Raw genomic sequence first — 23,671 nt, 5'->3', positions numbered from 1 at the left:
GCTCCCCAAACCCCTCGTTTGGTTCCTTTAAAGTGCACTCGTCAGGCAGTGTTGAGTCGGCCCCTGTGACTCGCTGGGAGGTTAGTCATGGCTCCAAAGTAATTAAAGGGAGAGTTGTTACACCCTAGCCAAACGAAGGAAGTCAGTCACTTTGCGATGACTGTGCTAAATCAGTCTCCACGGAGTGCTACAGCGAGTAAACAGTTCATGCGCCTTCGCAACTCATCATGTCGTGGATCTATTGGGCGCTATGCGCCATTTCACACTACATTCCCGTTGGCTGCTGTGAAGGTAGCAATTACCTTTGCGTGAGGCTAACTGACTCACAGTAGCAGTTAAGTGTATGTGAGCCTCACATTAGCTCCAAAGGGGTTCCACTGAGAGAGACTCAGAGTGTACAAGGCAGACAAGGCAGTATCCACCAGCAAACTTAAAATGATAAATTCAGCGGCAGGCTATGTAAGTTTTTAGCAGATTTCAGCAGAGTTATGGATTGTTTTGGTGCAAAATAACACATGCAATATGTCAAACAATATTTTAGTCACATTTAACAAATTCCCAGGGAATTGGGAGACTGTAAATCAGATGCAAGTGGGTAACTACTATCATTTCTTATCCAACACTCTGTATATTTTATCATCTTTTGTTAACTAAGGACATAAAGTTGTAGAATTAATTGGGTGCAGAAGGTCCTCTGTTGTGTTGCTCAAGGCTCCCAAATAGAAATATACAATTTGTTGCCTTAGTTCCCCTGTGAAACACAAATCTCATCATGTGAATCATAAACATTTTCTGTAAATTCTTTTTACAGCTTCTATAACTTATAAAGTTTGAGGACACTCACTTAACAGAGGACACAGTGCCAGTGGTGATGGAGTCAGTCTTGGAAAAGCTGGACTTCAGGTAGTCAGAGGCATTGAAACTTATGTGGCCCGCCTGGTCCACTGTAAGCCCTGGCGCTATGCTGGCTCCAGGTGCGCCTACAGCGGGGACACCGGGAGCTGCAGGGTTCCCCGGTGGCGTAGGAAGGACACTGGGCACCAGTGAGGCCTCGGGGTTTCCTGGCATTAGCTTCGGAATTGTTCTGATGTCATATTTTGAAGGGCGACCCACTTTGCCAGTCTTAAAGGCGATGGAACCGCCCATGTCAGGGTTGCCCTCACCGGGTTTGAAGGGGAGCAGAAACTTGATGTTCTCCAGGTCGTACTTTGAGGGTCTCTTGTAAGCATTACCATTCTGCTGCTGTAAACTCTCGCCCATCTTCAGCTTCTGAATAAAGAAGTCATACTTGGACGCTCGGGAGGCCATGTTCTGCATGTGAGAGGGATTAGCTGGCTGAGAATTACCCAGCTGAGGTGCTACTGGCTGTTTGTGGTCCATGCTGGAGGGGTAAATCTGTGCCTCGGCTCCTGGTAGACAACCAGAGGTCTGGAGCATGGTAGCGCTCTTATCTTGAGCCAGTTTTGAGTTGAGGTCGTCTGGTTTAGGCGGGGAAGCGTGCATGGGCCAAGGTAGGGTCTCTCCAGCTTTTAGCTTGCGAATGTACTCTTCGTACTTGGAGAAGCGGGCACGCCGTGAGGCCTCCTCGCTGCTGAGGGATGAGGGGTCTGAGGTAGCAGCTTTGAGCTTTTCAAAGCTGATCTTCTTGGTCAGCTCATCCCTTACCTGCTGGTCATCATAACCGAACATTCCCAGAAATTCATTCATGGTGTTGGCTGCATAGTCTCGCAGGGCAGACGCTTCTCCTGCACAAAGACAACAAGAAAAGATCTCCTATGTAATATGTATAATTCCGATAATTAAAGTTTTTCCATTAGCATATATTTAATGTGTACTGATCTGTCGAGCAGAGAAATTAATCACAAGTCAACCCATTGCTCAAGAAATCTTAATCAGTAGTCTAATTCAGGTCACTCAATCAGTCTATGAAATGATTCCCTCTCCCTTCATACTTACTGATGCTCGCTAAAACATGTGTTAATGTATTTTTTCATCAAGTTTGCTAGTTACAAATGAATTAATCTGGAAAAGAGCAAAATATATTATGTCATGCAAACTAATGAAACAACATTCTGTCAACAATAATGCTCTATTGTGGTCATGCAAAAGGACTAAATTAACATGACTGCATCAACTGTGAGTGCACGTGTTCCTTTCCAATAAATGTTTAAAATAGCTGGATGTTATTTTTCTGGTTATTTCAAACGATAGCAAATTTGACAACAGGAAAAGTGCTTCTGCACTGCAACCTACAGCATCTGTAAATGTTCGTGTATTTATGTGTCTACAAACAAGCAGTCTGAGGCAATGCTCTTCCTGTTTTGGTTGCACTATAAGCCAGTCCTGCAGAATTTTGCAGGGGACTGTACCAAAGGACAGACTCACAGAGAAATCTAATTTTCTAAAATCACTGTGCTCCTGATATAAAAATGAACTAGAAAATTAGGTATAAAAAGCATGTATATATATCATGCATACAAGATACCTAAATACTGAAAGTCATCCAAAATATTAAACAAAATATACAGAAATCTGTTTATAACTTCTTAGAAATGTGCATTTATTATGAGTGCATTTAACCCTGAATTTTTATCTGATGACTCATTCTCACTATTAGTAGCCTCATATTATAAGCATTTCATATCATCACCTTATGAAACTTGGAATAACATATTTTAAAATAACAGTCTTACTGAAGTCAACTTCAGAAATGAAAACACATTTGCAAACTGAAACATCACTTTTATTTTAAGAGTCCATTAAATTGGACAACTTCCCCAAGGACACGGGCGAAATATAGTTGATGTATAGTTTAATTGCATTATGTGGAGATTAATTCTGCCCCATTAACTTTCATCCAAGTTAACGCATGGGGTCAGAGAGTGGGGAAAAGGCAAAGATGATTTGGCCTGAAAGCAGTGACGGACCAAGCTCTGCCTTAAAATAGAGGAGCGTGGATAGGGAGGAAATGGCGCAGCGAGTGAGACAGAAATCAAAAGAAAAACGGGAGAAGGAGGAAACACTTGTGTTTGTAGATCCAACTTAAAAAAAAAAATGCTGCTGTGCCAGTTTGCATATAACACAGGAGGCAAGAACACAGATATGCTAGTAATGCAGATGATAATGTCAACTGAGCCATGTAAAACCTTTGGCCTTCTTAACTCAAGCTTGGCACAGTCACAGGGACAGGGTCCAAAGTCTTTTTAAAAAAAAACATTTTATTGCTGTTTTCATCAGCAGAGCACACACGAGCTGGCCAGAGGTAATATCACCTATCGCCGAGGTAATTAATACACAAATATTTCTGCTCTTGTCTCGTATTTCTCAGTTATTGCTAAATCAGTCGCCGTGCCCTGCTTTTCACATCTCTTGCGCAGCATGTAAAATAATCCCCAAATTTCCATTCACTGTGTTGGGGCTGTTCCACTGCTCAGTATGAAAGAGTATCCGAACAGATCGAAGGGGCATGAAAAATTTAAGAGAAATAGATCAGGTATTTGTGAGGAAATGCCTACATGTTTGCCTCAGATCGTTTTATCAAATCTACCATGTTTTCACATGTACTCAAACCGCAGAAAAACATGCTGTATACACAGATTCACTGCACAGGACAACAGCTTCTTCTATACCTTTGAGTTTTTAAATAAGGTGTTCAACACATCTGAGTGAAGAGTCCTTTAAAAATATTAAAATTGGATTTGAATATATACTAAATTAGCACTTGTTGGATTTTACTGCTATGAGAGCGTCTCAGGTCACAGCATATCCATTTGGCTCTAAAGTTAGGGCAGAGCCACCCACACCAGTATAAGTCAAAGTTTAACTACACTTCTTCCGTGACTGAAGAATGACAATCAAAAATAGCACGTTACTATAATTTTCTGAGTTAAATATATATTACATAACACCTCAGATAAAGAGGTTCAGGCCTGTTCACCATTCCTTTTGGAGGATACCTGTAACTACTGCAAAGAGAGTAGTTTCCGTCATGAGAGCGCCACGTCCCTATTTTCATATTTCCTCATGGTATTATCGCCACTTCTCCCCCCCCCCAAAAAAAATTAGCCGAGACTCTTTGTTCATCAGCGCAGCCACGTGACGTGTTATCAATGAAAGGCAAATGATTGGACTTGAAGGGATTATGACGGGGACCGACAGGAGATAACCCTTCTAAAACACCATGTAAATGAGGTTTCTACTCAAACACTATCTGGCTGCCTCTTAATCGTGTCATGTGACACCGAGTGGGAAACTGTGTATGGGTTGAATCGAGATTGAGATGTTCCAGCCCCCCCCGTTAAATTAAAAGAAAAATAAAATACTCTCCCCCCTCTCTCTTTCACCTTCATCCATTTCACTGTTCGCTAACACGCCTGACATTTCTGTCCGCACTTGCTTGTTGGACTGGGAAAATCCACAAAGAAGTGGTTTCTAATCTTGACACTTCAAGCAAACAAAAGCCAACACATGACACAGACCTGCCTTGTCTATATTTGAGGCAATTAGGCTGCATTTTCCCTCCCAGATATGATAGCAGATGGGCATTATATCTCCTTTTGCTGACCAAACATGGCCATCAGTGTGGCATAGCTTCAGTGCTCGCAGGACTGAGAGGCAGAGGTGTTGCTGATGATAAAGATGCATGCTAGTAGCTATATATGGACTAATCTAGAGCCTGGATACCTTCTGAACGGTGTCAGTTTCGAACAACAAATATATAGTGTAAGCCACAAGGTTGAAAAACAAGTGTTTTCTGTTTCATCTGCAAACATGTTGAAAAGCATGCTTTTTCATAAGGTACAATAATTTAAATAGAGCTATTTATGTTCATGCCATAGAGTTTAAGTGTGTTTTGTTTAAATGGACACTGTTAAGCTAATAAAAAGCAGCTTTGAATAAATGACATTATGTGCATTTGTTTGGAGTAATTTGTCTCTCTCTCTCTCTCACACACACACGCACATGCGCATGCACGCACGAAAAACTATGAGGCTTCAAACTTCCTCACTGTTGGGTTAGTTAATTAACAGGCAGTAAATAGAGAGGACTTTGAAATAGCTTGAAATGAACAATAACCTTTTACAGTGAACCCAGAATTGCAAATGGAAGTCATGGTCAAGCCTGTTTGATCCATCGCTACGAGCATCTCTGTCATTGCTTTCAAAGTTTTTATTCATTGACTTTTTTTTTTTCCATTGACTGGCTTATGAGGGCTCTAATGCGACATCTAAATTATCTAGGAAAAGTATTCTGGGGTTTTGCACTGATAGGAAATCCGCACGATGCCTCAATGTGAGGAGTTAAATGTTTTGAAGGTCGCAGTTTCTCTCATTGATCTTGCAATGTTTGTTAATTACATTGTCACTGATGTTGTGAGAGATAATTAAGCCACTATGTTTATATGCATAATTATGTGCACTCCATATCAGCCTTTGAAAGACAGTGGCGAGAGAGAGGGAAACGGAGAGAGGGAGAGAGAGAGAAGGTGGGGGGGGGGATGTTTTAATTGTGAGCTGAGCAGAAACATGGCAATATAGATGCCCTAGTTACAATCAACAAAGAGCAACTCAGAAAAAAAAGAAAAAAAAAAAAACTCTAAAGACAAGATTTGCAACTGATGCAGAATGCTCTCCCCGCAGTCTTCAAACATCGGCTTTGTTGTGAGATTTAAAATAGTAAGAGAAGGGAAAGGTGCAGGCCTTCTATACAACAGTAATGCATATTTACAGACCTGCTTTTTTATGGCCGTGAAATAAACAAAATGACTAATTAAAACCACAAAGCCTTTTTTCATTTGCCTCTGAAATGAAACCTGCTTCATTTTCTGAGAAGCCCCTGCCCCCAATTCTGAATGAGTGTGTGTGTGTGTGTGTGTGGCCAGAGCCACGGCTGTACAGTGGGTGAAAACAAAAAGAAATGAAGACAAAAAGGAGCATGTGTACACGACTCTGAGGTACATACTTAAACCTAGATGAAAGCACAAAAACTGTTAAAGTGAGGTGAGCACGCACAAAACGAGACTTGTTTGTGCACCGCAACAACCGGTCTCACCTGCAAATTGCTTTTTTCCCCCCCTTCTTCCCCCCCCCCCCTCTACTGGCGTCTGTGAAGAATGCTTTATCTATTCATATAACCGAGCTCTGTTTTTTCATCTTTTTTACAGCTCCGTGTTTTCAACTTCTGCTATTACAAGGCCACCGTTTCCGAATGTGTGTGTGTGTGTCAAGGGTCACAAAGTGTATGACACCAAACAGCACTTTCTTTAAAAGATTGTTTGTGGCGTTAACACACGCACTCAACCTCAGAGTGTGAAGTCTCTGCCAACTTTATCTATTTGATAATCAGTGAATTATACCGAGGGAACATCATGTCAATATTAAACAGGGTTTACTGTGAGTCATTTACAAGAGCACACAGTATTGAGAAATTTATTAAATGAATTCACTGTTGAAGCCACTGTTGTTTGTGGGAAGGTATTAAAATACTGCACTTAAGTGTGATATGCGGCTGCAATATAACTTCCCCATTTCTGACTTATTTGATAACTGATCTCTTGGATTTGACAAAAAAAAAAAAAAAGCCAAACTCCTCCATGTAATAGAGGAGCTTGAAGCAGTGGCTAAGTTTAGTGAGCTTAGGGAAAAAAATCAAAGACTCAATATGTAATCCTGGGTGTAATATGAAGCTTAGCCTGGCCCTGCCATGCGCTCTTAGCCCTCAGCTGCTGGGAGAATGCATAAACGCCTAAATGCCTTACGTTGTAAGCCTACTCCAGTTATGAATTTCTTCGTACAGTTAAGTTCATGTTTTGCCCCCCTCTGGCCCGCCAGCTGAATCTCTCTTTAGAGTAATAATGTCACTGACTATTCATAATGTAACTCTAGAGTTTCCCTTTCCAATAATGGACACGCTTAAGCTTATGTGGATGTGGCAATGTCACCTCTCCTCTGTCTAAGCCTTTGAAGGCCAAAGGTAGTGTTGCTTTGAGATGTACTGTGTGTGAAAGGGTCATTTAGAAGACGACGTGTGAAAGAGGATGCTTAAAGGACACAGTGAAAATATACCTGGAGAGGAGAATGGTGCTTGGCGATTTTGGGCCTCACTCGGCGGCATGTAGGCGTCATCTTTTGAAGGCCTGTCTTCAGCTTCTTTGTCTTCAGGGTAACTGCCATCTTGAGACCCCGCCGCAGGCTCGGCCTCCTCTCCATTGTCTTCCTCATCGCTGCAGCCTTTGGGCTGTACCATGTACACGCCCTCAGGAGGGCCATCTTCGTCATTGCTGACTTTGAGTTCTTGCTCCTGATCGTCGTCAGGAGCTGGGGGCTCATCGCCGTACTCGCCGTTGACCCACTTCTCAATGGCCTCGCGTCGCTTCTGGTCCTCCTCTAGGCTCTGATTTAGGCTCAGGCTCTCGGGGAAGTTGGTCTCGTTGTCGTCGTAGTGGGAGCTACCGCGCTCGCTGTTGTCTGCTACACTCTGGTCTCCCTCTGCATTCTGGGAGCTGCTGTCGAACACCACCTGGCGGCTCAGCTTGGCACAGATAGCGTTGAGTTTTAGGCCACCTTTTCTTTTGGCGGCCATCTTGGGTTTTCCTGAGGTCGTTTCAGTGCATAAACTCCTTTCAGCTGATGGAAACGAGAAGAAGACAAATAGAAGGTTAGCGAAGTTGCTCAATACCACAACTATCTGTGTTACAGCTCGAGTAATATTACTTTTCTCTGAACGAACGGCAGCAGGCGTGCTTTCAGTGTCACCGGAAACATCGTTCGAACCTGCTTTTTCCTGTCACTAACTTGTACTGATTTTGAAGATCACAATGGAAAAATAAACAGACATATACAACAGGGACTGCTGCTATTAATAACATAAAAAGCACTTAACAATAACAGCTCGAGCCTGGAAGGACACCCAGAGATACTGTACATATCTTTCTAAGTCACAGTTCTTTGGTCAGCTCAGAGTTTAGCACGATGTGGTTGGAAAAAAAAAAAAAGAGAGAGAAAAACAAGCTTAAGCAGCTGAAACCATAGGCTGATAGATATCAGACCCCCTACAGTAGTACAAGCTGCAAATACACGGCTACATAATCCAGCACATGACAGCGCTATAGAGACACTGTGAAATGTTATCTTCACTCTCACCTCAAGAGGCTGTGGCCCTGCCACTGAGTGGGGGGGCTGTATAGCATTAAAGCTGTCAGGATGTGGAGTGAAAATGCTGAGCACTTTTGGCCTTTTCAGAGCCCTGATCTCTTACCGGTTATTAAGTGAGATTAGATTCAGCGACTGTCCTGTTTTCTCTTTCCTAAAAGAAAAACGACGCGCGCAAAACGCCGTCTCTGTATCTCGCACATCTTTACTTCAGAAGAAATTATGCATCTAAATGAGTCTCAGCGTTTTATTTTTCTCCCCGGCGTGGCCCCTCTGAACAATAGCACATCATAGTATGTGCTTTGAGGCAGGAATGGGTGGCATTATTTCAACCCAAGTGGGGCTATCTTTATAACATGTCCTGTGATGAGGCAGGAACAGCTGCATGTGGCATTCCATATCCAGAGCTACCTTTTTAGGGCAGAAACTGCACTCTGTTACCTTTCGCATTATTTCCAGAGCAAGCAAAAGTTCATTCACCCAGCAGCAATTTCTGGACAATCTGCAAAGAGGTTGTTTTTTTAAAGTCTGAGGTGACAGTGACTAAAGAGAATTTATGATATATATATAAAAAAAGAGGGTGGTACAATAACCAGGGGTTGTGCTGCGTGTTGCAGCTCAGCGAAAAACAGTTAAAGACCGAACCACATCAGAGATCTTTCTTCTTGCGTGATGGCGTATTGAATCTTAACTCAGCCACACTGTTGTTAAGATAATGCACAATATTGACTTACGAATACACCGTTTCAGTGGAGAAAAATGCGCGATATCAGAGGTAACAAAGTTCTATCTTAAAGACTCGATTCACTTTCTGTATCAGTGAGTAGGAGCCTCTTCATTCTCCCTCAGCCATAAAGCCAAGCACAATCATGTGTGAGCCATTGCCTGCATTATGTAAATCACATCGGTGCAACATAAAATCCTGTTTTCATTTTCTTTTGCAAAGCTGTGGAATCATTAGAGGATATGCAATTTGAGGGAGTTTACAGATCACCCCCGTCGCCAGACAATGCACCCCCGTGCTACCCACACATGCTTTCTCAGTTACAGTATTTACATTGCGGGCTTCCTCTCTGAAACAATGACTTCAGGAATTATGTAGTTTTGAGGGGCCCGTATATCACAGGCACATTACAGCACAAATTTAGTGTCAGACAATTGCAGGCGGGGGGTGAAAGGGTCACCTTTAAGAAGACAGCAACTTTGAGAAGGTGGGGGGGGGGGGGGGGGGGGGGGGGGGGATCAGCTGGAAAAACTATTAGGAAGTGGAAGATATAAATCTTAAAGTTTTTCTTTCTTTTTTTTCAGAAATACTCTCCAAAGGAAGATTGAGGTCATTTGGGTGTTGCTGTAGAGGTCATTCTTTCTATTTACTGTGTTCAGTATTTCATGCTTTAACTACCGATTTCCTGTGTATTGCCATTTCGAGCTCCTTGTAGGAAATGACCCCTACACAGTTGTTTCTTTCCATTAGCGCCTATTTATGTATGATTTTGTGTTAACAATGAGGAGAATAACTGGCGCACCGAGTGCTACTGATTCAGTATCTAAGCAAGCCATTAAACTGAATTATCAGACATCTTAAGCACATATTCAGTGTTTTCTTTTAAAGGTAGGGCGTGATTTAAAACAAATTAAATATTCTGAGTTTCCCTCCGAGGAAGAACATGCTGCGATTCAGTGCTTTATGGAAGTAGTCTGAACTATTATTTGTGCTGTGGGGTTTTTTTTTTTGCTATTGCTTACAATAAGGATCACTATGGTAACGCTAAGCTGTTTACCTCAAGTCGTTTGTGTGCATGATGCCGTACAATGAGATAAAATCTGTGGGGACTTGCATGAAAGAATAACTTTTCCCTCTGGGACCAACTCCCCCAACCTCCCTGAGAGTCCAGTGAGCGTTCTGCCTTATTAATGAATATCAGAAAGAAAAACAACACTGTCACATGCACTGGACATTATTTACAGTCTGTTTTAGCCTGGTGTGCTAATTGTCAAGGAAGGAGACACCTCGGTAAGCACTGGGAGTTGGGGGAAAAAATAGGCAGGTCTGAATTCGAACACAACAGCTGAAACTAATTTTTCCCAACTGCTTATGTTAGCGGTGACATTATTTTTACTGGAAACAGTGCAGGACCGCAAAGGAGCGCCATGCAGTGTCTGTATAAGGCCAAAACCTGAGGAAAAAGTCAAGAAGCTATTTTGAATACATTTCGACAAGGTCAGGTTCTTTTTCATCTTCAGTCAAAAATAAGCGCAGTGGTGCATAAGCGCAAGTTCTGCTGGGTCCTGCTTCTTCTCAGAGGTGGATGACACAGCTTGTGTGAGAGTCTAGCCCTCCGCGCTGACAGAATAACTCCTCCTCTGCTCCGAGCCCCACAGGTCTTGTTGGTTTTTTGATGCAGAGTGTCTGTTTGTGTGCCAGAATGATATCATGCCCAATCAAGTGGTGTTTCAAATCCTAATAACGCTGTTGGAAGTGCATTATTTGTGTGAACGTGCACAGACTGTAATCAAGGCTGCTACGGGTAAAAGGGTGTGGGAGTTAACAATGGTCGTGACTGCGCGGGGTCACGGCTTTACCTCTTCGTGACACAAAAAAGGAAAGAGTGGGCAGCTTTCGTTCCAAAATACGTGTATAGTCATATTACAGAGGATGTAAAGCCACAAGTGTAGCATATAGAGAATTGAATAACTCGACTTTATTGTTAATTCAGAGAGCAGCTAACCCCTCCACCCCCCCATAAACAGCCCAGCTCCCCGCAGCGTTTCAGTTTGTATGGAGCAGGCACACAGGAGGGGTCTGTATATAAGAGAGGTAGATATTACCTGTTTAAACTGAAGCTTATCTCTTCAACTAATCAAACACAGATACAGGGCCTGTTGTAGATTCCTGCTGAGTTTCAACATGACTGACACAGGGACAACCCCCCCACCCCTCCGCAATATCTGAAGTTAATTAATACAAACAGGGTCTGGGAGATGTCTATTCAACTCAGGATTATTTTACAATATGCAACAGAGAGGTGCATTAGCTCTTCAAAAAAAAAAAAGAAAGAAAAAAAAGGAAAAAGTCTAGTTATAACTTCATGAACCTATGGCAGATTAATCGACAAGGCTGCAGCTCCCAGGGTGTAGCTCAGTGAACCTTTCATGTCTCTGGCTCTCAAGGGAGATGTATGCGCGAGTGTGCGTGCATGTGTGTTTCAGGGAAATCACTGAGCCACACACAAACACGCGCAGACAGTCTTGAAAATTACCATGTTTTTATTTTTGTAAATTTACGGCTTGCAGGAAGAGAATGTTTTCCTCTTCTACTCTCTTCCCCCTCCAACCCCCCCTCCACCCAGCCCCGCTGTATGGTAGGGAGGCTGCGGCAGCCGCAAGGAAGTCAAGCGGAAAGTCACTGATGGACAACTACGCCATTGCACCCAGACCCCAGCATCTGGCCCCTCTCTCATTTTTATTACAGAAGAATAACAATAAGCAGGTCGCCGACCCCGCCGTGAGATTTTGCCACAGTTTTCTAACAGTCGGTGCAGCCGATGCTGAGAAATTTCCATTTTTCCACATGCATATTTAATTGAGTTTTGTCCCAGTGGTGCGGAAATGATTTGTTTTTTGCTCTCTGTTCACTTGACTCCTCTTCGGAGTCGCTAACCCTGATTAAGACGTTCCCGTTAATTTCCCAGCGCACACCTTTTTTTGTGCATTAATGGTTCTGATCGTCTAATTAAAACTTCTCAGCTCGGCTGCTGATCACCGCTCGTTGTGCCTCTGACCTGAAGTTTTAATTGCCGCATCAGAAGCGATAATAATAATTTTGAGGTTCTGATGATTAAAAACAATGCCATTGCCAACTAGTTGATAGATGGGGGTTTGGGGTGGGCACATCTGAGGAGTTTATGCAGAGTAGAGATTTACAAAAGGGGCTGTAAAGGAGGCTTTATATTACCAAGGAGCAAGCAGGGTGGGTGTGGGGGCTACTGCAGGTTATGTGGAGGGGGTGGCAGAGCATATGGAAATCTCCCAGCCCTTCTGTCCCTCAGAGTCTTCCTAAGGAAACGGGTTTGGCTGGGACTGGGACTTAGCATTCTCCACCTCAAATCTAAATCTGCCACTGCCTGATCCACTTTGGAGCTCTCCTTACTTGGCAGGTTTGCCAGGTTGGGGACGAGAGAGAGGGAGAGGAAAAAAAAAACACACACACACAGAGAGTGCAAGTGAACGACCGATGAAGGCACATAAAAGATGACGACAGTCCAATACCTTCTGCTTATTTTCATAAAAAGATAATAGCGCAGTAGGCACGATACAAAAGGCACATTGTTCATAAAGTGACTGAAAGGAAAAAAGGAACCTGTGGTGAACGTTGTCTCTGTCATAAAACATGATACTGATGAGATATATATGATATGTAGATTACTGTCAAAACAGGAGAAGTGAGTTGCTTGTGATCTTTTTTGAAACAGTACTTTCACACTGTACTATTCAGATCACACAAACTGCAGTAATGATAGGAAATGATTCAGGCATGAAGAGAGAGGCTGCACACGGGAAACTGCCACCAGCACCAATGTGTCACATTTTGTTCTTTTTATAAACCACTGGATTTCTATTGGATTTTTTTTTTAGGTTTAGTACAAGATCAATGTTTTTGCTGCCAAAGCTACTGTACACGCAGGCCGGCAGACACATTCATACAGTGCAAAGACACACTGACATAAAGTCAGGAGGTAGCTTTCTTCTTCTCCACCCTGCCCTCCCCCTGCCCCCCTCTCTCTCTCGCAGATCTATTTTATTATTAATCAGTTGGTTGCACATCTGCCTGCTTGTTTTTTTTTTTTTTTGCTGTTTTTTTTTTTTTTATCATCAATAAAGCACTTATTGCTTTTAGTCTAGAATTTGACCTTGTACATTGTCTGCTGTCTTTCTGAGGCTGCTGACCTTGAAGGACCTGTTTGGACTATTTCACTTCAGTTCAGTCCACAGGCTGTTAACACAAGCCCTCAGCCAAGTGCCACGCTCCCGTCACACCGCCGTAAAACACAAACAAGACACTGCAGGACAAAGGCGGACACAAACGGCTCCAGTCACACACTCGCTGAATGCACGGGACAATGGCTGAGGAAAACAATGTATATTACGAGCGTAGACGGAGGACGAAAGACTCTGAACTTGAGGGCAATCAGGCAGGAAAGTTGAGATCTAAGGACAAATACGCCCTCCAGCTTCATCACAAACAGGGTAATTATGGGATTTTCCAGAATAGAGGACAAGCAAGCTAAAATGGTCTAAGGGAGAGAAAAAAAAACAATCTGACATGAGTGACAAGAGTCATTCTGACAGCTACGTACCAAAACAGCCAACTTTTATTCAGTTTGCTGCTTAGGGTAATTCATGGGACACACGGCCAACTTGTTAAAATTGTACATCAAATCTGGACTCACAGCTGGCACCAGATGATGACTTAATTTGCAAGTGTGTTCCAGGAGGCAAAAAAAAAGAAATAAATAAATAATAAAAAAGGCTTTAAAAATACCCAATTGCACATGGCACCGTGCTTCCGCGGACTGAAACAAGGGAAATTTATTCTTGAAGCTTTGTTTTGGAGCTCTTGTTCAGCTTCAAGACACCGGGAGTGCAATTTGATAAGCCAACCGCCATGGTAAATGAGCAGACGACCCCTGTGTCCCTCCCTCACGGTTGCTGTTCTTGGTGAGGGAGCAAGGCAGTGTGGGTAGTACAGTGCAGAAGGGGCTCAGCGGTGCACCTCTCGAGGGCCCTTGAGCTAATATCTGTACAGATTAACTGCTTCAGTTGTATTTTGGTCACGGGGATCTCTCTTTGCCTTTGTGGCTTGTTGGGAGGGAGCAGGGGAGATGTGTGCCGAGCGCGTGTATTACACTCACGCAGTGTTAGTTGCGCTCGTTCTTCAGCAGTGAAGTAAACGATCTGCTCGCCTAAGAGGTCAGCCGCCCCTGGACTGACGCATGTCACTCCACATTATTATCTTTGGGACGTATTTCATTTACCAGAATCCAAAAGTACGCCGCTAAGTAAGTCTTCGACACCCTCTTACAATCACCTACCACCCTCTGTTTCTCCACAGGACACACACGCAGGCGCGCGCACACATCCAGTGTCAATCCTCCAGGGTAAACTCAGCACACGCTGCTCCATTAGTTATCAATTAATTCTGGAAATCTCCACCTGGCATGCACACGCCGACGAAGCCAGCGCATGTACGTAGCACCGGTCTCGACAGGAAGTCGAGGAGAGCGTGCCTTATTTGACTACGAGTGTGGGTGAGAGAGTGTGTTTGTGTGTCCATGCGGGTGGCACTTTTGTCCATGAGGTTAACCTTGATATGAGGCCCTGTCAGGCCAGATAATGTCAATCAATGACAAGCCCTCACAGATAACCCCTAATGTGAAGCCTAAAAAGCAAAGCTGTTTAGATCTTTAGACATGCCCCCTTTCACCAGCATATGAATTGCATTACAAGGAAATGAGCTGTGGCATTTCTTTAATAAGACTCTTAAGACATTTTGACAGCATATAAGGCCCTGTGCCGTAAAAAAAAAAATTAAATAAGGCCCCTGCTGACAAAGCCTCCTCACACACGGCAGCGTTCTGATGGGCAGACCCAAGTTCCTGTTAAGTGGAGGAAAGGAAAAGACAAGCAGGTGGGGGGTGAGAAGGGTGGACCTTTCCCTCCTCTTTCTTTTTTTTTTCCCCCGGCTCTCAGGGACTTCTTAATTGATTTCCAAGGTTATGTTTCAAATTTGTTTTTCAGCTACGGAGGCCTTGCGAATGAGAGCACGAGTCAATGTTTTTCATCAATTCTCCTAAATTCGGCCCGGTTCACACCGCTCGCCTCAGATCCTGCCGAACCCCACTCTCGTCCCACCTCCTTCCCTCTTCCACCCCCTTTTTGCCCTTTTTTTCTCCTCTCCTCGAAAAAGAAAGAAGGACCCAAGAAAAAAAATAGCAACAAAAAAAAAGAAAAGAAGAAAAGAAAGACGTATTTCCAGACAGGATGCCTGCGCTGACAACATCGATCCCCGGCTACCATTAAAACATTTGCTCTGCCTGACAGAGTTTTGTCTATTGGACTTTCTACGCAGCAGAATGAATCACAGGTGCCTGTTAAAATGTCATCGTGGGCAGCTTTTGCAGCCGGTCTAAAAAACAACAATTCGGCCTTTTTACACTCTTAAGTTTTTATCACTTTTCACAGTTTTGCATTTCAAATAATTCAAGGAAGCACAATTGCATTTTGATCAAAATACACTGTTTCTCGGTTTAAGGGAGGAAGTGATAAGAACGAATCTTCCTGCTTGCAGGAATTTGCATTTTTGTTGTTTTTTTTTTCCATCCCATGTGACTGCGAATCTCCTGCCACAACTGCTATGCTCTACTTTTCTGACAAGCAGCATAGATGTGACTACAGGGTTTTGTGATCATACAAGACATTTCAAAGCGTTTATTTGTACCGTGTGTGGTTGGGAAAGTGTGGTTCGGTGCACACGCCACTGTAAACATACTGTATATGTTAAGTAAAACTGTTGTAACCAATATTAAGTGTGTGCTGGTGTGCTGCATGCCTGTTTGCAGGTTTGTAAACAGCAGGGCATTGCGCTCTGAGCCCTCCTCCTGCTCCTGTATGTGTCGTGGCTGCAGGTCACATCATTTGCACTGAGATGCCACACGGGCCAAAAAAACAGAAAAATGCACACTGACATTTCAACGAGCTGAGGAAACACTGATCCACGGTGGGTTTAATAAATACTCCACTGTGTCAGTCGTGACAGCAGGGAAAAACAGCATGGTTTACTGAAAAAGTTCAACACGAACTTGAGGCAGAAATAAATGTGGCAGTTTTCACTTAAAACAGGAACATTTGTGTTTCTGGGAGTTCGGTGGAGGGAGGAGTGTGCTATGACTGAATTTGAAGGTGTGATAAAACAACACTCACAATAAGGGGAAAAAATAAAAATGAAAGAAGCAAAGCTGCTTTACAGGAAAAAAGAATGCTGTCTATTTTGGGTCTCAGTATACAAAAGGAAGTGCCGCTAAGTTGACTCAAACAAATAAATTTGCTTTTGATAAAACCACAGCAACTACTTTTGCATTCTACACCAAACCCACTTTGTTTCCTGCGTCTTTATCTTCATGACTTGCCACATTTGTGAGAAGCCACTCAGTAAATTGTCAAGCACAAACAAGCGAAGGCTTTAAAATGATGCAGTGTTGATGGCTTAAAGTGTAATTTTATTTGAAAAGTGACAGTTTAAAGGAAGCCAACACGGAGCGCTTGCCTATTTGCGCTGCAACCAGCTGCCCGCTTTACATTTCTGCAACATTAATATTCCTCTTATTATTATTTTAAAGTGAAAACGGATACTCTGTTGAAGTGCAAATCTGATGAATTACAGGAGCAGATTGCTGCTATTAATTATTAAAACCTATTTTATAAATATTCAGGTCTGTCATGCATCTAATAATGAACGCTTTAGAGGAGGTTACTTCCTGCGCGCATCCTAATGTGTCAGAAATATCGCTTTTAATCACACTCGTGTCAGCGAGTGTGCCGGGTTTGAACCTGCTGAAAAAATCTAACAAATCAAGGAAACTCAGATGGCCAACTACTGTGCTCATCACAGCTTTTCCGTTCCCGCTGTTTCGCACGATCCAGGTTTGTCTCCTGCCCCGTCTAAAGACGGAGTGAAAACCTCCCAGCTCTCTGCTGCATTCTTACTGTGGTAATTTGAATGGAGAATAATGCATCGGCAGCACTCTACCTTCTGGACACACCTAGTCCCACTGCTACTGCTGCCATATGCTGTGTTGATACATATTCATAACACTTTCTCGTGTGTGTGAGCGATGAGGCTTAAATGAGTGTATCACAACTTCAAATGGGAAGGAGGGGGCGAAAGGAAAACAGAGAAAGCCGGGCACAAAGAAAGTTGGACAACTCTTCCCCCATTTCCTCGTTTCTTAATCCTTTCCCTGCAAAGAAAAAGTTCAGGCGTTCGAGTGCTGGGAGGCTACCCCGGCGCTTTTTGCGATGGATACACGAGAAGCTGCGGAGTTCCGGGATCGGCTTCCAGAAGCTGCGCGAGGCGGCGACTGTCAGTGGTTGGATAATCTGTCAGGTGGGCCGGATGGCCTCGCTGGTAGGATGAGAGTCAACAGCGCCGTAGCACGACCTCCATACACCCCAGCAGTGTCTACATATGCTGCATAGGGCATACACACAACCTGATAGGCGCACACACAGACACACTGTGGAGCGCTCTAAGATTAACACTGTCAGAGCTACAATGATACCCCTTCATTATCTGCACACGGGGCCTCCTTCATGCGCTTGCTTGCCTCACTGTCCTCTCCACTGCTTCTCTGTGGAGGTAGTAATTACTAAAGCTAACATTTCTTTCTCTCTGCGCCTCCACCTACCCTCCACTTCCCCATCATTTCTTTCTCTTTATGCAGCGCACTCAAGTGCCTTGCCAGCTTTTTGCCAACTGATGACACAGCTGAAGGTACGCCACTGTTGATGGCAGTACCAGTGTGACTCCCCGCGTGTATGTGTGAGCGCCGTATTATGAGATTATGCCCAGCTGATGTGCAATAAAGGCGCAGTGTGCTACCCCAGATTCAGATCAGTCAGCTGGGGCAAACGCTCATTGTGGTACAGCAACGGAGAAATTGCTTGATGTACCACTGCAGTATCTGTTGTACTATACATTGTTGGTGTAACAGGCTGGGATCAGAGAGATGTTCCCTCTTTCATGGCATTTTTCATTACCAACAATGCTCTCGCGCTATAGCTTTCTTCTTCCTCTCCCACTGGAACTATGGCTTTATCAAAGGTGATAGCTTGCTCAGGCACATTTTCTCAAACGTCTTCTTCAGCCAGCCATTTCCCAAGCTGCTCTCGGGTAAACGTCACTCATAAAAACTGGGGAAGATTTGATGGTGAGATCAAAAAGGGAGGAAGGACAGCGAGGAGAACGGGGAGACGGAGGGAAATAGGAATGATACCCTCCTCCCCTGCCTGACACCAGCGACTGCTGAGGGTAATTCCTCCAAGCAGGGCCTCTGTTTTCAGAGGCAAATACAACAAAACGCGGGGTGCTGCCACGAGACATCAAAATGGGCGATTTTGACTTCAGAGGGTCTTCAGATGCTTGAGGACTTGTCAGTGTTGAGCCAGTGGGACTGAACAGAGAGAACAGAAGGTACCAGCAGGCTGTTAACAACCAATACGGGAACCACGCCAGAAAGATCGTCTCCTCCCAAAATGCCAGTCGGCACCAGATCACTAAAGGCTTCCACCATACTGTAATATCCCACCTGAGCACTTTCATCTGTTCAAAGTTAAATGGCTTAAAAGTTTATCAGCTGCTCTATGCCAGCTTTGTATGTGATGGCTGCTGTTTGCTTGTTTGCCTGCTTGGTTATCTGTTTATCACCAAGATTACCCCAAACCTACATAAAAACTGGAGGATAGGAGGAGTATGTTCAAGCAGTGTGGCCTTTGATAACTTTGTTTTTTATTATTTACTGCCTTCTAGCTGCACCACTAGGATAAGATAAGTTCGACATGTAGGTTCCTTAAAGGCAGAAAGACATTTTTTAAGAGTGAAGCTTCAACAGGTGCCCCGAGATAATTTATCTGGAATTTTATGCTCTTTGCTTTGCATAGAGAGATTTTCATCAGCCAATCAAAATACTTGTTTTGTTCTTCGGAGACCTGAGCTGTGTTGTGACACGCTGAGAGGGATGTCCGCGTTTTCCCCTGTGTTGTTCCCACTCATTCTTGGAGCATTAGGCTGACTCTAAATAGCCTGGAGGAGATTAGGGTAGCTCATATTCAAATGCACTTTTCTTCTAAAACCCCACTCCACCAGTGGGCCAAGGAGATCAGTGCAGGAGCCTGGTGAGATGGTAGTCAAAGACGATTGTGTCACGTATAAATCAGCACAGAGGAGGAAAAGAGACAGAGAGGAAGAGTAAGAGGGAGAAAGGCTGAGGTAAAAGACAAACAAGTGTTGGCTCTGCTATATGAGTTTAGTTAGCTAGAGAGTTAGTGTGTGAGTTATGGCTAGCGAAGGGCTGAGGGACGCTGTATTTATGAGGGGACTGAGTGAGTGTTAAATCCCTGGTAAGAAATAAAGTCGTCCCTGAGCGAACGGGGGAAACATTTCACTCAGTCTAAGAGGTGCCTTGAAAAAAAATGAAAGCCATCCCTCTTTCAGGGGAAGCACTAGTCTACATTCACTAAAATTGCTTTATTCCTTAAAAATGCCATAGATCACATCCAAGTGGACAGAACCTCATATTTGAATAGAGAAGAGGATTCTGTGTGTGTGTGCATAATATCAAGCAAGTTCAGGAGCCAAGGAAAGGGAAAGAATCTGATTCTTCTAAAATTGCATGCGGATTTTGTGAGGGATCTTTGGCTAAGAGAAGCTGCCAAAACACACAGTGCACTTGTTGCAGTGCAAGGGTTCATCCAAGAAAAGTTTTCCATTCTGGTTTATCCAGGGAAAAAAGTAGGACTTTTTTTTTTTTCCAATTTAATTATTTGATATATCTCAATCTATTCTACCAAACTAGCTAAGCCGTATTTTTTTTTTCTCACAGACAAACTTGTCTTGTTCTGAGGAGTCAGACTTGAAAAGCCTGAAACAAAGGAAGGGGCCTGGCCAACGGAAAAGGAAAAGCTTAACACTGCACTTTGTGCACATCCAAGTCTAACTCAGACCTCGCTCCAAACCCCTGCAGTAGTAATAACAATTATTACTTAAAAAGGCAATATTTTTGCATTAACTTAAAAGGCTATATCTTTTTCTTCCTCTCCAGCCTGTGCGGCCTCACTTACCCTAAGTATCTTCATAAATCACCAGTTACTGTTAACATGTACTCCACAATTCAGTCATCAATCTCCTACCAGGTCAGAGTGAAAACAGAGGGGGAAATGTCTGCTTAGTAAAATGTCTCTCTCGTGAATGCTGCTACCACCACCCACTACTCAAAGACATATATGTGTGCTCCCACACACACACACAAACACACGCACACATCAGTTGAATAACAAACACTACAACCAAAGCAAGCTCTATGGTACATGGGAGCAGAGCGGTTGCCAGATCGCTACGGTAAAGCAAGCCAAATTCAATTCTGACCTCACCTTTCACTCTGCTGCTTCCATTTGTTATAAAAACAAATAAACAGCAAGTGTGAAGTTGGAGTCGGCCAACTTCTGCCTCGACAAGAAATATCAGGCCCGGACTCAAGCGGTGTGCTGCTTGGGAGACAGACGCCCACAGGGCCACATGTAAATCTGTGTTTATGTTCACAGACACAGTATTTATTTAACCAAAAGAACAAAATCTAATTGTACACAAGGAGGATTATTGCTCTCAGAACCGTGTCTCCACAAGGGAAAAAAAGGACTCTTTAGCCTTTCTTCAACAGACACTGTTTACATCAGCAGAGTGGAAAATCCCTCCGATGACAAACCGCTCCATCACAACATCTGTATCTAAACAGCCAAATCAATCTCGACCAACACCGCAAATTACCTCACAACAGATCTGAAAGAGGCGCACTTGACTTCAGAGGAGAGGGATTTATGTGCTTTTCAAACAATTTCTAATTTTAGTTAGGTTTATTTATACATAAATATCAATGTATAAAGTCCAACGATATTTCCCTCTAAAGCAAGTAAAGACCACACAAATTTAGGCATTAAAAACAATATAATGTACAGCCCTTAAAAGTGTTCATTATTTAATTCAATTATTATTTTAATTTAAACAAACTTTCCACCATTGACGCTCATAGTGCTCCAAGGCCTGGCACGAAAAGTCAGAGACAAAACTTTTGACCGAGCAAAAATGCCGTTAAGACAAATTTACATACACGACTGACATTTAGTGCACTATAGGTGCAAATGCGCACAAATATACATGGAAACGAAAATCTTTTTTTTTTCCAAGAAAATGAACAGTACACCTGCTATTTCCTCACTCTCTCACACAGACGTGCACACACTTTGACACCACCCACTACATCACTACACATGCGTGCCTGACTCATGCCAACTGCAAATAGTAGCAAACCCGTTCATCTCGAGGTAGCACTCAACTCCTGTGTGTGAGTGTGTGAGCGTGTGTGTGTGTGTGTGTGTGGGGAGGGGGGAGTGGAAGAGACAGAGAGAGAGAGAGAGAGAGAGAGAGAGAGAGAGAGAGAGAGAGAGAGAGAGAGAGAGGGAAGGGAGGGAGGAAGAGAGAGAGAGAGAGAGAAAGGTATGTGTGAGTCTTACCTGGCAGCAAACCGCCCTCTGCGCTCTGTCTCACCTCTCCCTCCTGCCCTGGAAGAATTCTCTCCACAAAGCAAGGCATTTTCTCCACAACTGCTCTCTGCCAAGGCTCTGCTCTCTCTCTCTCTCTCCCCCTCTGTCTCTCTCCCTCCCTCTCTCCTTCACACTCCTTTCCTCTTTCCCACTCTGTCCTCCTCTCTTGCTGTCTATCTCTCCTCCCTCCTTACCCTCCCCCTCTCTCCTCACAGATGTCGAGGCTGTGCGAGTTTACCCACTTTACCAGTAGGGGTCCTTCAGCGCCCTTCTCCACCCCGTAGCCACATGGGGGAAGAAAACACACACATACACACACACAGGCCCCAGGAAGAGAGAGCCACTTAACGGGCGCCCTCCTGTCACTGCTACAATGAGAGCCCTCTGCAGAGTAGCGCGGCTGCACTAGCTGCGTGCATGTGTTTGTGCGTCTGTGTGTGCGAGATAGACAGGTATGAAGTGGGTGGCGTGCACCGGGAGCTGGCCCTTGGCCCTTTCCAGCCCTGTTGAGCTAGGCTCGGCCCTGGCTCCTGAAGTGTAGTACAGTAGAAGCGCACTCCCTCACACACACAGACACGCAAACACACTCATGGGCATATGAGCGCACAGATTGACTTACAGTGGGTTCCTCGGAGCCAGCAGCCAGTGAGGGAGCGAGAGAGCGAGAGATTGTGGGCACGCACAAGCACACACACTTTCACTGGTACGCTACACAGACACACACAGAACAACTGCTGCTGTTTGCTACGGCTGCTGTTGACAGTGATAACATGCGCTCTGTGCCCTATGTGTGTGTCGCAGCGCACATGCACACATAAACACACACATTCAACACATAGCAGATGGCTATCGGCTCTCATATTTCAGGTTTCTATTCCATCTTTTTTTTTTTATTACTTAAAAAAAAGAAAACAGTCTTCATTGACACTGGCATGTTAGATTTGAAGTCTCTTAGCTAGTGTACAGTGGGGAATTTCTAGTTTCTCTCCGACTTGTGGGGCACATTTCACATCGCAATATCAATACTGGAGAATATTAGCTGTCCTGTTGAAGAATGTCAGATCTCCGTTTGCCTTTGAATAAGAGCAGAATCCCCCTGGGTGAAAATGCGAAGATCTAACTATAACTAAGAGTTCAAATAAGCTTTTAATTATCTTTTGTGCACGAAAACATGTTAACAACTCAATTAAAAGTGAATATTAACCTAAAACAAATATAAAATTGCTGTCTTAAAGTAGACAGAAGAGTCGATGCAAATGTTGTTCGCTTATTAAGTCATAATTGACACAAAGTGAAAGAAGATTAACAATGGATGGAACTTGATCCCAGAATTTTATCAAATATTGCCCAACTTTTATGATAGTTAATATTGTACAACAGCCCTGATCTTGATCGGGATCTTTAGCAGTTAAAATATCAGAACAGCAATTATCAGGTTGAGGTGAGTAGGTTTTTCCATTTATTGCCACCTGGAACAGGATAAGGGTACCTGCACCCAAGACGCGATATCCTGGACCTGCTGCAGGTATAATTTGAACAGAGGGTGGATCACCTTTATTTGAGTCAAACAAAGCCTTCTAATGACACAAAAATAGTCACGACTTGACAGACAAGCCTCCAACGCCCAATCAGACTTCCTTCAAAACGTTGACAAAGGGCAATAAAGAAAATAGGATGTTAAAAGAGCAGGACACGGATGTTGAATAAAGCCACCAGAAAGTGTACATACTTAAAGTCGTGATAAGCTAATGAGGGAAACAGAGCTGTGCTTTTGGTTTACTCTTATCACTGTTTGCATCAGTTGCAAATCTCCCTTGACAGCAAGACTGAAATCAAATACAGTTTTTTAGGCAGATGAAGGAAAGTCATTTGTATTTACAGGAAATAAGAACGATGCGCTCAATCATTATTCCCTTGTTGTGCTAACTAGAACGCAGCCCCTGTATTAAATGTTGGAGGAGCAGCACAAGGACAAGTAAAACATACCTTAAATAGACTACAAATGAAGTCACTTAACACCCACTCGTTCCCTCGCCACCCCTTGCTCTGTCTGTCTTCAACAGAAAAAAAGCCTGTGTTTGACTATCTCCCTCTCTGGTTCATAGTTTCTTTTGCTTTTTAAACAGCCACTTCGCCTGTCACAGCACAGG

General features: G+C 43.6%; 1 protein-coding gene across 5 annotated transcripts in view; it reads right to left on the bottom strand.

Moving 5' to 3' along the window:
• casz1 (castor zinc finger 1) overlaps positions 1–23,671 on the bottom strand; it is a 74,534-nt gene that overhangs the window by 25,202 nt on the left and 25,661 nt on the right. For 4 of the 5 annotated variants that reach the window (XM_085442868.1, XM_085442871.1, XM_085442870.1 and 1 more), the window contains exons 2-3: positions 7,065–7,625; positions 845–1,745 (exon numbers count right to left, since the gene is read on the bottom strand). In XM_085442868.1, coding sequence (XP_085298994.1) covers positions 845–1,745; positions 7,065–7,625 — 1,462 coding nt within the window. Of the gene's footprint in view, positions 1–844; positions 1,746–7,064; positions 7,626–21,491; positions 21,586–23,671 lie in introns of those variants that run through there. The other variant, XM_085442872.1, reaches the window with a different exon arrangement.

Source organism: Copadichromis virginalis, linkage group LG20 (assembly GCF_057382275.1).
Source record: "Copadichromis virginalis isolate Kocher_CV1m ecotype Utaka linkage group LG20, C_Virginalis_male_GT1.1, whole genome shotgun sequence".
NCBI lineage: Eukaryota > Metazoa > Chordata > Actinopteri > Cichliformes > Cichlidae > Copadichromis > Copadichromis virginalis.
This window is presented reverse-complemented; position numbering and strand designations above follow the sequence as displayed.